This window comes from Cherax quadricarinatus, chromosome 1 (assembly GCF_038502225.1).
Source record: "Cherax quadricarinatus isolate ZL_2023a chromosome 1, ASM3850222v1, whole genome shotgun sequence".
In the NCBI taxonomy this organism is placed as follows: domain Eukaryota; kingdom Metazoa; phylum Arthropoda; class Malacostraca; order Decapoda; family Parastacidae; genus Cherax; species Cherax quadricarinatus.
In genome coordinates, this window is record NC_091292.1 from 2,182,290 (window position 1) to 2,196,512 (window position 14,223).

Consider the following 14,223-nt stretch of genomic DNA (forward strand, 5'->3'; position numbering starts at 1 on the left):
AGGAAGGGTTGTTGAGGTGGTTCGGACATGTAGAGAGAATGGAGCGAAACAGAATGACTTCAAGAGTGTATCAGTCTGTAGTGGAAGGAAGGCGGGGTAGGGGTCGGCCTAGGAAGGGTTGGAGGGAGGGGGTAAAGGAGGTTTTGTGTGCGAGGGGCTTGGACTTCCAGCAGGCATGCGTGAGCGTGTTTGATAGGAGTGAATGGAGACAAATGGTTTTTAATACTTGACGTGCTGTTGGAGTGTGAGCAAAGTAACATTTATGAAGGGATTCAGGGAAACCGGCAGGCCGGACTTGAGTCCTGGAGATGGGAAGTACAGTGCCTGCACTCTGAAGGAGGGGTGTTAATGTTGCAGTTTAAAAACTGTAGTGTAAAGCACCCTTCTGGCAAGACAGTGATGGAGTGAATGATGGTGAAAGTTTTTCTTTTTCGGGCCACCCTGCCTTGGTGGGAATCGGCCGGTGTGATAATAATAAAAAAAAAAAAAAATTATCCCAAATTTACCTACTACTCCCTCTATAACATTTTTACCCACTTTAGCATTGAAATCCCCAACCACCATTACTCTCACACTTGATTCAAAACTCCCCACGCATTCACTCAACATTTCCCAGAATCTCTCTCTCTCCTCTACACTTCTTTCTTCTCCAGGTGCATACACGCTTACTATAACCCACTTTTCACATCCAATCTTTATTTTACTCCACATAATCCTTGAATTTATACATTTGTAGTCCCTCTTTTCCTGCCATATCTTATCCTTCAACATTATTGCTACTCCTTCTTTAGCTCTAACTCTATTTGAAACCCCTGACCTAATCCCATTTATTCTTTTCCTTTGAAACTCTCCCACCCCCTTCAGCTTTGTTTCACTTAAAGCCAGGACATCCAGTTTCTTCTCATTCATAACATCCACAATCATCTCTTTCTTATCATTTGCACAACATCCACGCACATTCAGACTTCCCACTTTGACAATTTTCTTCTTCTTATTCTTTTTAGTAATCTTTACAGGAAAAGGGGTTACTAGCCCATTGTTCCCGGCATTTTAGTTGACTTTTACAACACGCATGGCTTACGGAGGAAAGATTCTTATTCCACTTCCCCATGGATATAAAAGGAAAAGTAATAAGACCAAGAACTATTAAGATAAAATCAAAGAAAACTCAGATGAGTGTGTATAAATAAATGTGTACATGTATGTGTAGTGTGACCTAAGTGTAAGTAGAAGTAGCAAGACATGCCTGTAATCTTGCATATTTATGAGACAGACAAAAGACACCAGCAATCCTACCATCATGTAAAACAATTACAGGCTTTCGTTTTACACTCACTTGGCAGGACGGTAGTACCTCCCTGGGTGGTTGCTGTCTACCAACCTATAGATATTTTCATTAATCTATCTATATTTTTAAAAAAATTATATAAGATACATGCTATGTATCATATAAACAAAATATATACAGTCACAGCAAAACAAATTAATATAGCTGTGCAGGCTACCACACTTAGACTTCCTACAATAAATACTACTCACCTTTCACCCTATATTAAGGCTACAAATATATTAAGTTAGGTAATGAGTGTACTGTACGTATATGCATTTTACTCTTTTATTTTTATGTCTAGTTCTACTGATAACTTAATACAGGTCCACAACCCTTTATCTGAAACCCTTGGGGCCAGTAGTGTTTCAAATTTCAGAATGAAGGTGGGGTCTATGGCAGCACCCCATAATCAAACATTAACACTGCAGCAAAAACGTATGAACACTCACACTAAGTGCAATAAATAAAGACTACAAATACTACTAGGGAATGCACAACAGGTGCATCATTGTCAATGTTCAGCATTTCTTCGATGTTAGCTTCCTGTAACTTATTTATGCTTTCCTCCGATAAACTTTTAGTGTAAGTTTTGAGGTTTGATATCTTCATCATTTTATCAGTGACACAAAATCCTTCAAAGTCTTCATCTGTAGGTTCATTTACATCAAACTTCGTTTTAAACTAAAGTCTGTGCCAAGCATTTGTTAAAATTGATTTATCAACATTCTTCTAAGCATTAACAACTGCATAAATGGCATCCTTAATACTGAACTCTTTCAGAAAGTCTTGGATTCCTACTCCTCGTTGACTGCAGCAAGCATACAGTTTAAAAAATAGTCTCTATACTTGCTCTTCATGGAGCATAAAATTCCTTGGTCACAAGGCTGTAATACAGATGACTGACGCTCCACACTCTAGGAAAAAACTTCGGTTTTCGGAACTTTTCGAATTTTAGAATTTCGGATAAAGGGATGTGGCCCTGTATATGCACTAGTGTAAACATATTATCAGGCATTTATGTGTATTTAACAGTGAAAAATAGGGCAACTCGCTTTACTGCGGTAGCCTGGAACCTAACCTGCCATATAAGTGGGACCCTCCTGTATCAAAATAGGAACCTTCCACTTCTGCACAAAACAACCACATACCAAAGAACTCATACTAAAGATAAATGCATTTTAAAAAAAATGATGAAAAAAATGTGGAAATATATTAGTAGTGAAGACAATGAGGTCTAGTCTTAAAACTAAGAGTTATCACAGAAAATGGAAAACATGCTCCTACATGAATTTTTTTTTTTTCAACAAGTCAGCCGTCTCCCACCGAGGCAAGGTGACCCCAAAAAGAAAGAAAATCCCCAAAAAGAAAATACTTTCATCAACATTCAACACTTTCACCACACTCACACATTATCACTGTTTTTGCAGAGGTGCTCAGAATACAACAGTTTAGAAGCATATACGTATAAAGATACACAACATATCCCTCCAAACTGCCAATATCCCAAACCCCTCCTTTAAAGTGCAGGCATTGTACTTCCCATTTCCAGGACTCAAGTCCGACTATATGAAAATAACCGGTTTCCCTGAATCCCTTCACTAAATATTACCCTGCTCACACTCCAACAGATCGTCAGGTCCCAAGTACCATTCGTCTCCATTCACTCCTATCTAACATGCTCACGCACGCTTGCTGGAAGTCCAAGCCCCTTGCCCACAAAACCTCCTTTACCCCCTCTCTCCAACCCTTTCGATGACGACCCCTACCTCGCCTTCCTTCCCCTACAGATTTATATGCTTTCCATGTCATTCTACTTTGATCCATTCTCTCTAAATGACCAAACCACCTCAACAACCCCTCTTCTGCCCTCTGACTAATACTTTTATTAACTCAACATCTTTTCCTAATTTCCACACTCCGAATTTTCTGCATAATATTTACACCACACATTGCCCTTAAACAGGACATCTCCACTGCCTCCAACCGTCTCCTCACTGCTGCATTTACCACCCAAGCTTCACACCCATATAAGAATGTTGGTACTCAGGGCCGGATTACCGCATAGGCAAACTAGGCATTTGCCTAGGGCCCCTCGCATTTGGGGGCCCCGCGGTCCAAGGGGTTCAGGGGCTCATCCAAGACTGCGCACATGGTGCCAAGTGCAAAGGGGTCCCTACCTAAAAAGTTCAAGTGTTTGGAGAGTAAAATTGATTTTTAAAAATTAATCAAAACAAAAATAAATAATGAAATAAAATAAAATCAAAATAAATAAACCTAACCACAGATGGTAACACTCAACACGCCTTTGTTTACATCAGAACAGCTGTGTTTTCCCGTTAATGGGCGAGTATGGGAGATTCCTCTCCAATTTTCTGTAGTAATTACACGTTATCTAGACTTGTACTGTGACAAATTAACTGGTGTTGTTGATAGGGTTACTTGACCAGTAAAGACGCATGGACCAGTAAAGACGCATTTTTGGTAAAAATACTATAAAGAAACACCTAAAAACGCAAACTGACTTCCGTTTGTACGTTTTAAAAGCACTTTGTCCTGTCTTTAAGTCTTTATCATTTCAATAACAGATCTCAATTGATTGATGTTCTACATCACTTCCGTCGCAAATGCTTAGTTTTCAAGTTGCGACGGAAGTGATGTAGAACATCAATTAATTTACTACATACCCAGAAACACATAAGCCACATCAGAAAATCGTTGGTTGGGTGAAACTGAAAATTGTCCCTGCATTCTTTAATTCTCATGTCCTTATCTATGGTGGTAGGCCATATATCATCCAAAACATAATGATTAGTTTAGTTATGAAAATGGTAACATAAATACCGTTGTGCATTGTTCTTGGACTCAGTATGATTTCTGTTTAAGTAAATTGGAGATCAAGGAGGATGAATTAGTAAAATATTCGTAGCCCAAATCACCAACCTAATCTATGGTAAAAGTTCTGTATATGACTCCTTTCTGGTAACGTTTTGAATTTTTAGATGCGCAGCCAGAGGAAAGGGGGCTACAAGGGCCATATCCCCCCAATTGACAGAAAAAAAAAATTTAATAATAATTAAAAAATTAATAATAATTGATAATGAAAAATTTGCATTTGCATGATTACAGACAGTGATACATCCTCATTATGGCATCTCGTGAACATGATGTTGGACGTTCTTATGCGAGTGGGTTACAGAAAAGAAAGAAGAAAATTCAAGAAGAACAGAAAAAGAAAGATGTAGGAAGCTGCAGAAAGATCACAGACATGTTCACGAAAACAGTTTCTGATGTTACCAGTACAGTTGAATCTGCAGATACGTCAGTTCATACAGGAAGCCCTCCCTCCATTATTTCTCAGCCAGCATCTACTTCTTTTGTGTCTCCTCTCAATGTCTCAACGGACATTTCATCCACAGGATTTGTCTTAAAAGATCCCGCCTCATGGCCAAATGTAATCCCAGATTCTCTACGTAATGCTTTCATTGCAGAAAACTTCAGTCAAACTCTGAACATTGACTTTAGTCATCTATGTTTTATAGGAAGCTTGCAAATTCAGAAACTGTGAAAAGATCATGGATGGTACACTCTGAAAGCTCAGGAAAAGTGTACTGTTCAGCATGCAAGCTATTTTCTACCAAAGAAAATACCTTCACACAGGGGTTCAATGACTGGAAAAATTCCAAGTGTATCGAGGAACATGAAAACAGCACCACTCACAGGAGCTGCATTTTAGCCAGTGTATTTCGTGCACAGAAAAAAGGCTTATTGGATTCTCATTTGGAAAATCAAACTGAAAAAGAGCGCACTTATTGGAGAAAAGTTCTAGAAAGAGTTGTTGCTGTTGTAAAATTCTTAGCTCTAAGAGGACTTGCTTTCCATGGAGAAAATGAGGTTTTTGGTTTGGAAAACAATGGCAATTTCCTAGGGATCATAGAATTGTTAGCACAATTCGATCCATTCTTAGCAAATCATGTGTCACGCCTTGGGAATGCAGGAAGAGGCACTGTATCTTACATGTCATCTACTATATGCAATGAATTTATTGAACTGATGACTAAGAAGGTCCTCAATAACATCATAGCAGCTGTGAAAACTGCAAAATACTTTGCAATAAGTGTAGATTCAACACCAGATATTTCACATACAGGTCAATTGACATTCATTGTTCGCTTTGTCGACTCCAGTGGTAAGCCTGTAGAGCGCTTTATAAAATTCATTCCTCTTTCAGGCTATGATGGAGAAACAATGATGAATGTAGTACTGGATACTCTGCTTGAACATGATCTCTCTATTATGGATTGCCGTGGCCAGAGCTATGACAATGCAAGTAACATGTTGGGTAAATATAATGGATTGCAAGCCCGTATCAAGCAAATCAACCCACTTGCTGAATATGTGCCCTGCTCAGCACATTCTCTTAATCTTGTTGGGTCATGTGCTGCAGAGTGTTGTGTCGCTGCAGTTTCATTTTTTGGACTTTTACAAGCACTCTTTAATTTTTTCTCTGCTTCAACGCATCGGTGGAGTATACTCAAGTCAACCATTCATGGAGATGTCATCAAATCATTATCAACAACAAGGTGGTCAGCGCAGCATGATGCAACACATGCTTTGAAAGACAGCTTTGCTGAAATACGTTCTGCTCTGATCCAAATAGCAGAGGATGAAGACCAGACAGCAACTACAAGAAGCGAAGCAGCCAGCTTAGCATCAAAATTGGAAGATTTTGAATTGGCCTTACTCTGTGTGCTTTGGGACTGTATACTGGAATGGTTAAATGCCACGAACAAGACACTTCAGGAAATTGAAATTGAATTGGCTACTTGTGCTAACCTCTATGCAGGCTTAGTGGAATTTGTAAGCTCACTTCGCAATGATGAAGCTTTTGAAATGTTTGAAGAGAAAGCTAAACTGCTGGTGAAAGACTACAGTTACCGGGCTGATCATCAGCGGTCAAGGAAGAGGAAACACAATTTTGAAGAGCCAGACAATGAAATTGTGTTGCTACCAAGGCAGAAATGTAAGACAGCTACATACTTCGTCATTCTGGATTCACTGATTACAGAATTGGTGAAAAGAAAAGAAATCTACCAGAATCTCAATGACAAGTTTGGATTTCTGTTCAAAATTACTACTATGCCAGATGCAGAATTGAGAGAAGCTGCATTAAAGTTGCAACAACACCTTTCAGCAGATGTTCAGGACACATTTGTTGAAGAAATAGTTCATTTTTCTGGGTACATGAATCAGATTAAAGCTCCACCTGAAAAATGTGTGCCCTCAGCTGCTTTGAAACATTTAAGAAATGCAGGTATCTCAGAAACCTTCCCTAATGTTGACATAGTGTATCGCCTTTACCTAACACTTCCAGCTACTAACTGTGAAGGAGAACGTTCATTTTCTGTTTTGAAAAGTGTGAAAAACCAGCTCCGTTCAACAATGAGCCAAGACAAATTGTGTAACCTAGCCTTGTTGACCATTGATTCTGATCTAACAAGAAATATTGATTTTCAGAATATAATTGATGATTTTGCCAATATGAAATCCAGAAAAAAGTTTATTTAAGAAGTGCCTGTGAATATAAACAATTCTTTACTTTCTTGAGTTTATATGATTTGATAGTCTTATGCATGAAGCAATGATAACAATAATGGTCAGTGATTTATAAAGGGAATAATAGTGCTGTAGTGGTTATGCTGAATATAATAGGTACATGATGTCACTACTTTAATAGCCTAATCTAGTAATACTATGCTGTCTTGAGTTTATTCTCTTTAAAATGCATGATTTAACAAGATAGTTATAATGGCTGTTGGTAAATGGTTTTGGTTGTCTTGATGTACTTTCCCTATTAAATTTAATCTAAATAGCCAGAATGTATTTAATTAGACCTTTAAACAGGTTCACACCGACCCCCCCCCACACCCCCAAGCTGGAAGGGGTCGCTTCGCTTACCCGTAACTCAAAGGGGCCCCGCCAATCTGAATAGCCTATGGCCTGGAGACGTCTTAATCTGGCCCTGTTGGTACTACTATACTTTCATACATTCCCTTCTTTGCCTCCATAGATAACGTTTTTTGACTCCACATATACCTCAATGCATCACTCACCTTTTTTCCCTCATCAATTCTATGATTAACCTCATCCTTCATAAATCCATCCGCCAACACGTCAACTCCCAAGTATCTGAAAACATTCACTTCTTCCATACTCCTCCCCAATTTGATATCCAATTTTTCTTTATCTAAATCATTTGATACCCTCATCACCTTACTCTTTTCTATGTTCACTTTCAACTTTCTACCTTTACACACATTCCCAAACTCATCCACTAACCTTTGCAATTTTTCTTTAGAATCTCCCATAAGCACAGTAACATCAGCAAAAAGTAACTGTGTCAATTCCCATTTTGAATTTGATTCCCCAAAATTTAATCCCACCTCTGTCCCGAACACCCTAGTATTTACTTTCTTTACAACCCCATCTATAAATATATTAAACACCATGGTGACATTACACATCCCTGTCTAAGACCTACTTTTACCGGGAAGTAGTCTCCCTCACTTCTACACACCTTAACCTGAGCCTCACTATCCTCATAAAAACTCTTTACAGCATTTAATAACTTACCACCTATTCCATATACTTGCAACATCTGCCACATTGCTCCTCTATCCACTCTATCATATGCCTTTTCTAAATCCATAAATGCAATAAAAACTTCCCTACCTTTATCTAAATACTGTTCACATATATGCTTCAATGTAAACACTTGATCTACACATTCCCTACCCACTCTGAAACCTCCTTGCTCATCCGCAATCCTACATTCTGTCTTACCTCTAATTCTTTCAATTATAACCCTACCGTACACTTTTCCTGGTATACTCAGTAAACTTATTCCTCTATAATTTTTACAATCTCTTTTGTCCCCTTTCCCTTTATATAAAGGGACTATACATGCTCTCTGCCAATCCCTAGGTACTTTCCCCTCTTTCAAACATTTATTAAACAAAAGTACCAACCACTCCAACACTATATCCCCCCCTGCTTTTAACATTTCTGTCATGATCCCATCAGTTCCAGCTGCTGTACCCCCTTTCATTCTACGTAATGCCTCACGTACCTCCCCCACACTTACATTCTGCTCTTCTTCACTCCTAAAAGATGGTATACCTCCCTGACCAGTGTATGAAATTACTGCCTCTCTTTCTTCCTTAACATTTAAAAGTTCCTCAAAATATTCTTGCCATCTACCTAATACCTCCATCTCCCCATCTACTAACTCCCCTACTCTGTTTTTAACTGACAAATCCATACTTTCCCTAGGCTTTCTTAACTTGTTTAACTCACTCCAAAATTTTTTCTTATTTTCATTAAAATTTCTTGACAGTGCCTCTTCCACTCTATCATCTGCTCTCCTTTTGCACTCTCTCACCACTCTCTTTACCTTTCTTTTACTCTCCATATACAGGAAGGCCCCACTTATACGGCGGGTTAGGTTCCAGGCTACCGCCGTAAAGCGGAAACCGCCGTAAAGTGGAACACCCTTTTTTTCCACTTATAAATGCATACAAACACTAGATAACAAGTTTACACTAACATATATTAAGTTAGCAATAGAACCAGGCATCAAAAAACAATAAAAAGGTACAATACACACATAGTGCACTCATTACTTACCTTAAAATATTTATAGTCTTAATCTAGGGTGAGACAAGTAGTATTTATTGTAAGAAATCAAGTGTGGTATGTATTGTAATAGCCAGGCCACCCCACCCACACATACTATTCTATGATATTTAAGCATCCCAGAGCGATAAAATGTATATACAGTTCACTCATTACTTACCTTAAAATATTTGTAGTCTTAATGTAGGGTCAGGAGTAAGTAAATGAGATAAAACGAATAAATGAGAGAGAGAAAGAATGAGTACATGAGAGGTGACAGGCCAGGCACAGAGTAAACAAACCAGGCTCCCACATCTTATATTTATGTTTATTTATTCTATTGTGGGGTGTATTTATCATCTTTTTATGTTATGTATCGTGTTTATTATATAATTTTGAAAAAAATATCATGGATGGATTAATGAAAATGTGTATATTAACGTAATATACGACATTTAAATGACTTGATGTATGTAAGTTTATTTAGGTACAGGTATACATAAGTATAATTATCAGAGTATATATAAAATATGAAATAACTTTTAAAAACATTTGAAATTTTGGAGTTTCCAGACAAAATGGAGAGACTTAGTGCTTACTGAGCTCATGGAGAATGTAAACAAACAGGGTGGGGCACGGTGACCGTATTAGAAAGTCAGGTGGGGGGAGCCGTATAGTGAGTTTTGGTCATAATTTGAAATGTCCGTATTAGCGGAACGCCGTAAAGTGAAACGCCGTAAAGCGGGGCCTTCCTGTACTCTGCTCTTCTTATAACACTTCTGCTTTGTAAAAACCTCTCATAAGCTACCTTTTTCTCTTTTATCACACCCTTTACTTCATCATTCCACCAATCACTCCTCTTTCCTCCTGCCCCCACCCTCCTATAACCACAAACTTCTGCCCCACATTCTAATACTGCATTTTTAAAACTATTCCAACCCTCTTCAACCCCCCCCCACTACTCATCTTTGCACTAGCCCACCTTTCTCCCAATAGTCACTTATATCTCACCCGACCTTCCTCCTCCCTTAGTTTATACACTTTCACCTCCCTCTTACTTGTTGTTGCCACCTTCCTCTTTTCCCATCTACCTCTTACTCTAACTGTAGCTACAACTAAATAATGATCCGATAAATCAGTTGCCCCTCTATAAACATGTACATCCTGGAGCCTACCCATCAACCTTTTATCCACCAATACATAATCTAATAAACTACTTTCATTACGTGCTACATCATACCTTGTATATTTATTTATCCTCTTTTTCATAAAATATGCATTACTTATTACCAAATCTCTTTCTACATGAATATTAGCTTAAAATAAAAAAACTTGATAAGAAAATTTAGCACATTAACAATGAATATCTAAATGGAATTTTTAGTGTCTCTTTATAGTTTCTTTATAAACCATGACTGCTCACTATCCATCCATCTTCACCACTTCTATTGCAAAACCCATACACCCTCAATATATGTTAAAATTAGGTCTATCTACAGCAAAAGAAAAAACAATGTATCTCATTCCTAAATCTAGAATTCAGTAGAGAAAAAAATGATATACACAAGAAATTTTATAATTAATCTTTGAGAAAACTGTATTATCAATAGCAATGAACAACTAGGTAAGAAAGACACAAACCTGTAGCATATAGTGAATATTGGTGACCTTCTGTGCAGACCAACCATCTCTTGAGTCCAAAGGCAATGAAAAGAATGATGTAAGTTGCTGAATATAGCTTCCTGAAAAAGTAATTATGCTACTGTAAATATGAATTATCCAAGTTACAAAAATTTTGTGAATGATGTCTTTAAGGGAAAAATGCAAGATCCTAGCTGAAGGTCAATAAAAATATGACTAAGATGAGTGTATACAATATCATATGTTTAGTGACAAATGATGCTTGCATTCCGCTCAATACCTACCTTCCTTAAAAAATGTCTGATTTGAAGGGTTGTTGCGCAGAAGATTAAGCATTAAAATGAGGCAGTCTTCAACAACCACACCACCATCAGAATATCCCTCTCCTTCAATGATCTCAAACATATGATCATAGCCATTTTCAAATGCTACAATCTTCTGAAGATTGGTATTGCTTTTTGTAAGTTGAGTCAAAAGCAATAAAGTCTGAAAGTAATATTTTTTACTAATAATTTCAGAGAAATCACCAAATAAAGATATATTTTTTTTTTACATTTCAGTAGAGCCTATATCAAACAAAATTATAAAATTCAATGCTTTGTATATATGAAAAAAAAATTCATATAATCACAATTACAAATGACTCACGAAATCGTAATGACACGATTGCAAACAAACCATACCACGGGCGGGATTTGAACCCATTTTGAGACTGACCGCGGGCTCAAATCCCGCCCGTGGCATGGTTTCACAATTACAAATACTACATACATCGTTTCTGATGACCTCTCTGCTATCCGAGAGCAAATCCATAAGCTTTGAGACTCCACTGGGAATAATTAGGATCACCTCTTGTAGATCCTTTGGTCTGTTGCAAAGCACAAAAATTAATTAGACTTGTGTTTATAACAAAGCCTTAGAATGATCAATCTTGCTTGGTCACTTGCATATTACAACACAAGAAACTATCACTCTTAACTGATATAGTATTTTACCACATAAAAGACTACAAAAAAAAAAGAAAGTTACACTCACTATGAGTCACACAGTATTTAAACAAATGCTTTTAATTTCCTCTCTCATATTTATTACTCTCAACCTCCCAATTTATCATAATGCTCCACTATTGTCAAATTAACTTTAGCAGCCACTACCTGTAACATTTTGCTCACTCCCTCAGGATTCTCAGTAATTATAGCAGTTATTTCTAATAACTGCTTTCAAACCTTAGAGTTGACTAACCTATTTTTCAGCAAATTAGTTAGCAGTTTTACTGCAGGATAGCGCACTTTAAAATCAAACTCATCCAAGAGGTTAACCAAGAGTTCTATGTTTTCCTGGCGCTTGGTGAAGATCTCAGTGAACTGCTCTCCTACTACCGAGGCATGGCCAGCTGGGGTTGTACCTTCATCTTCTGTGTAACAAATATTTCATAACAATCATCATATAAAATGAATTCACTCAGTATTCATTAATTATATATATATCAAATTAAAACATCTAACTGAAAAATCTTTATGTGTAAAAGTTATATTACCATACATTTGCAATTATGTTGTTCTATATTTCGGCAGAACTACAATAATAATAATAATCATAATAATAATAATAATGCTAGGTAGTTGGTTGGTAGACAGCAAACATCCAAGTAGGTACTATCATCCTGCCAAGTGAGTGTGAAACAGAAACCTGTAATTGTTTTACATGATGATAGGATTGCTAGTGTCCTTTTTCTGTCTCATAAACATGCAAGATTTCAGGTACATCTTGCTACTTCTACTTACACTTAGATCACACTACACACACATATACAAGCATATATATACACACCCCTCTGGGTTTTCTGCTATTTTCTTTCTAGTTCTTGTTCTTGTTTATTTCCTCTTATCTCCATTGGGGAAGTGGAACAGAATTCTTCCTCCGTAAGCCATGCGTGTTGTAGGAGGCGACTAAAATGCCGGGGTGCAAGGGGCTAGTAATCCCTTCCCTTGTATAAATTACTAAATTTAAAAAGAGAAACTTTCGTTTTTCTTTTTGGGCCACCCTGCCTTGGTGGGATACGGCTGGAGTGTTGAAAAAAAACAAAAAAAAACATGCAGGGTGGTGACTAAGATACTGGGAGCAAGGGGCTAGTAACCCCTTCTCCTGTACATATTACTAAAGTTTTTCTTCTTGGGTCGCCCTGCTTCGGTGGGATATGGCCAGTTTGTTGAAAGAGGAAGAAACATGCAAGGTTTCAGGTACGTCTTGCTACTTCTACTTACACTTAGGTCACACTGCACATGCATAGACAAGCATATACATGTATATACACACACCCCTCTGGGTTTTCTTCTATTTCCTTACTAGTTCTTCTTGTTTATTTCCTCCTAGGGAAGTGAAACAGAATTCTTCTTCTGTGAGCCATGCGTATCGTAAGAGGCAACTAAAATGCCAGCAGAAATGGGCTAGTAACCCCTTCTCCTGTATATATTACTAGGTTTAAAAAGAGAAGCTTACGTTTTTCCTTTTGAGCCACCCTGCCTCAGTGGAATACGGTCAATTTGTTGAAAGACAAAGATATACATACACCCTTCTGGGTTTTCTTCTATTTTCTTATCAGTTCTTGTTCTTGTTTATTTCCTCTTATCTCCATGGGGAAGTGGAGCAAAATTTTTCCTCCATAAGCCATGTGTGTCATAAGAGGCAACTAAAATGCTGGAAGCAAGGGCCTAGTAACCCCTTCTGCAAACATTACTAAATTTGGAAAGAAAAATTTCCATTTTTCTTTTGAGGCTACCCTATCTCGGTGGGATATGGCCAGTTCATTGAAAAATAATAATAAATGAAATAAGTCAATAAATAAGTAAATATTAAATAAATAATAAGTAAAATAATAACTTATCTAGAGCAGAACTAACTAATATGGGACTGACATTGCAAAGTCTTAAGTTAAGATCATTTGGATATTGATTAAAACAGGTTTATGAGTTGTTAAGAAAAAGTGACAGTGTGCAACATATATGGGCAGTGTTACTGTTGCTTAGCATGTCAAAATAAAAATAAAAATAAATACCCATTTCCTCTGGATATTCTTCCGGGGATGTGATATTCACAAGTGTTTCTAATGAGTAATTGACAATTTCATGGTCACTTCTGTCCGTCTCCAAAACCTGAAATGAAACATCAGAAATATTTAAAAGTATATAAAGCTGACATTAAAAAGAATACTAAACAAAGTACGTATTTGAATAGTAGACTGCTGATAAGGACTGAAGTGTGACAATAAATGCAAGTTTATTGTTCTAGAAAACTTAATTAAAAACAGATTTTACCTGTACAAGAGGCTTCTTCAAGTCAATAGAGATACCTGGGGTGAGCAAAATATATAGGTAGCAGGAAGAATCAGGTGTGGCAATGAGGTGGGTGAGTAGGAGAAAGATTCAATTTGATGGTTGGCCACAATGATAGGCTTTGCCCAACAAAATTGCCAGAGGCTTGGCTAATTGAAAACTTTACCACTGTTGTTTAGAACAAAGGAAGTTATGAGGAGGTCAGTTTCAACACTTTACGTATTTTGAATTTATCACCCATTTTAATGA

The 14,223-nt window shown here is 37.3% G+C and overlaps 1 protein-coding gene across 4 annotated transcripts in view; it reads right to left on the reverse strand.

Moving 5' to 3' along the window:
• Positions 1–14,223, reverse strand: part of p115 (General vesicular transport factor p115) — a 93,289-nt gene that overhangs the window by 65,551 nt on the left and 13,515 nt on the right. For all 4 annotated transcript variants that reach the window (XM_070082343.1, XM_070082527.1, XM_070082471.1 and 1 more), the window contains exons 3-7: positions 13,698–13,794; positions 11,885–12,056; positions 11,414–11,510; positions 10,927–11,128; positions 10,643–10,743 (exon numbers count right to left, since the gene is read on the reverse strand). In XM_070082343.1, coding sequence (XP_069938444.1) covers positions 10,643–10,743; positions 10,927–11,128; positions 11,414–11,510; positions 11,885–12,056; positions 13,698–13,794 — 669 coding nt within the window. The remainder of the gene's footprint in view (positions 1–10,642; positions 10,744–10,926; positions 11,129–11,413; positions 11,511–11,884; positions 12,057–13,697; positions 13,795–14,223) is intronic.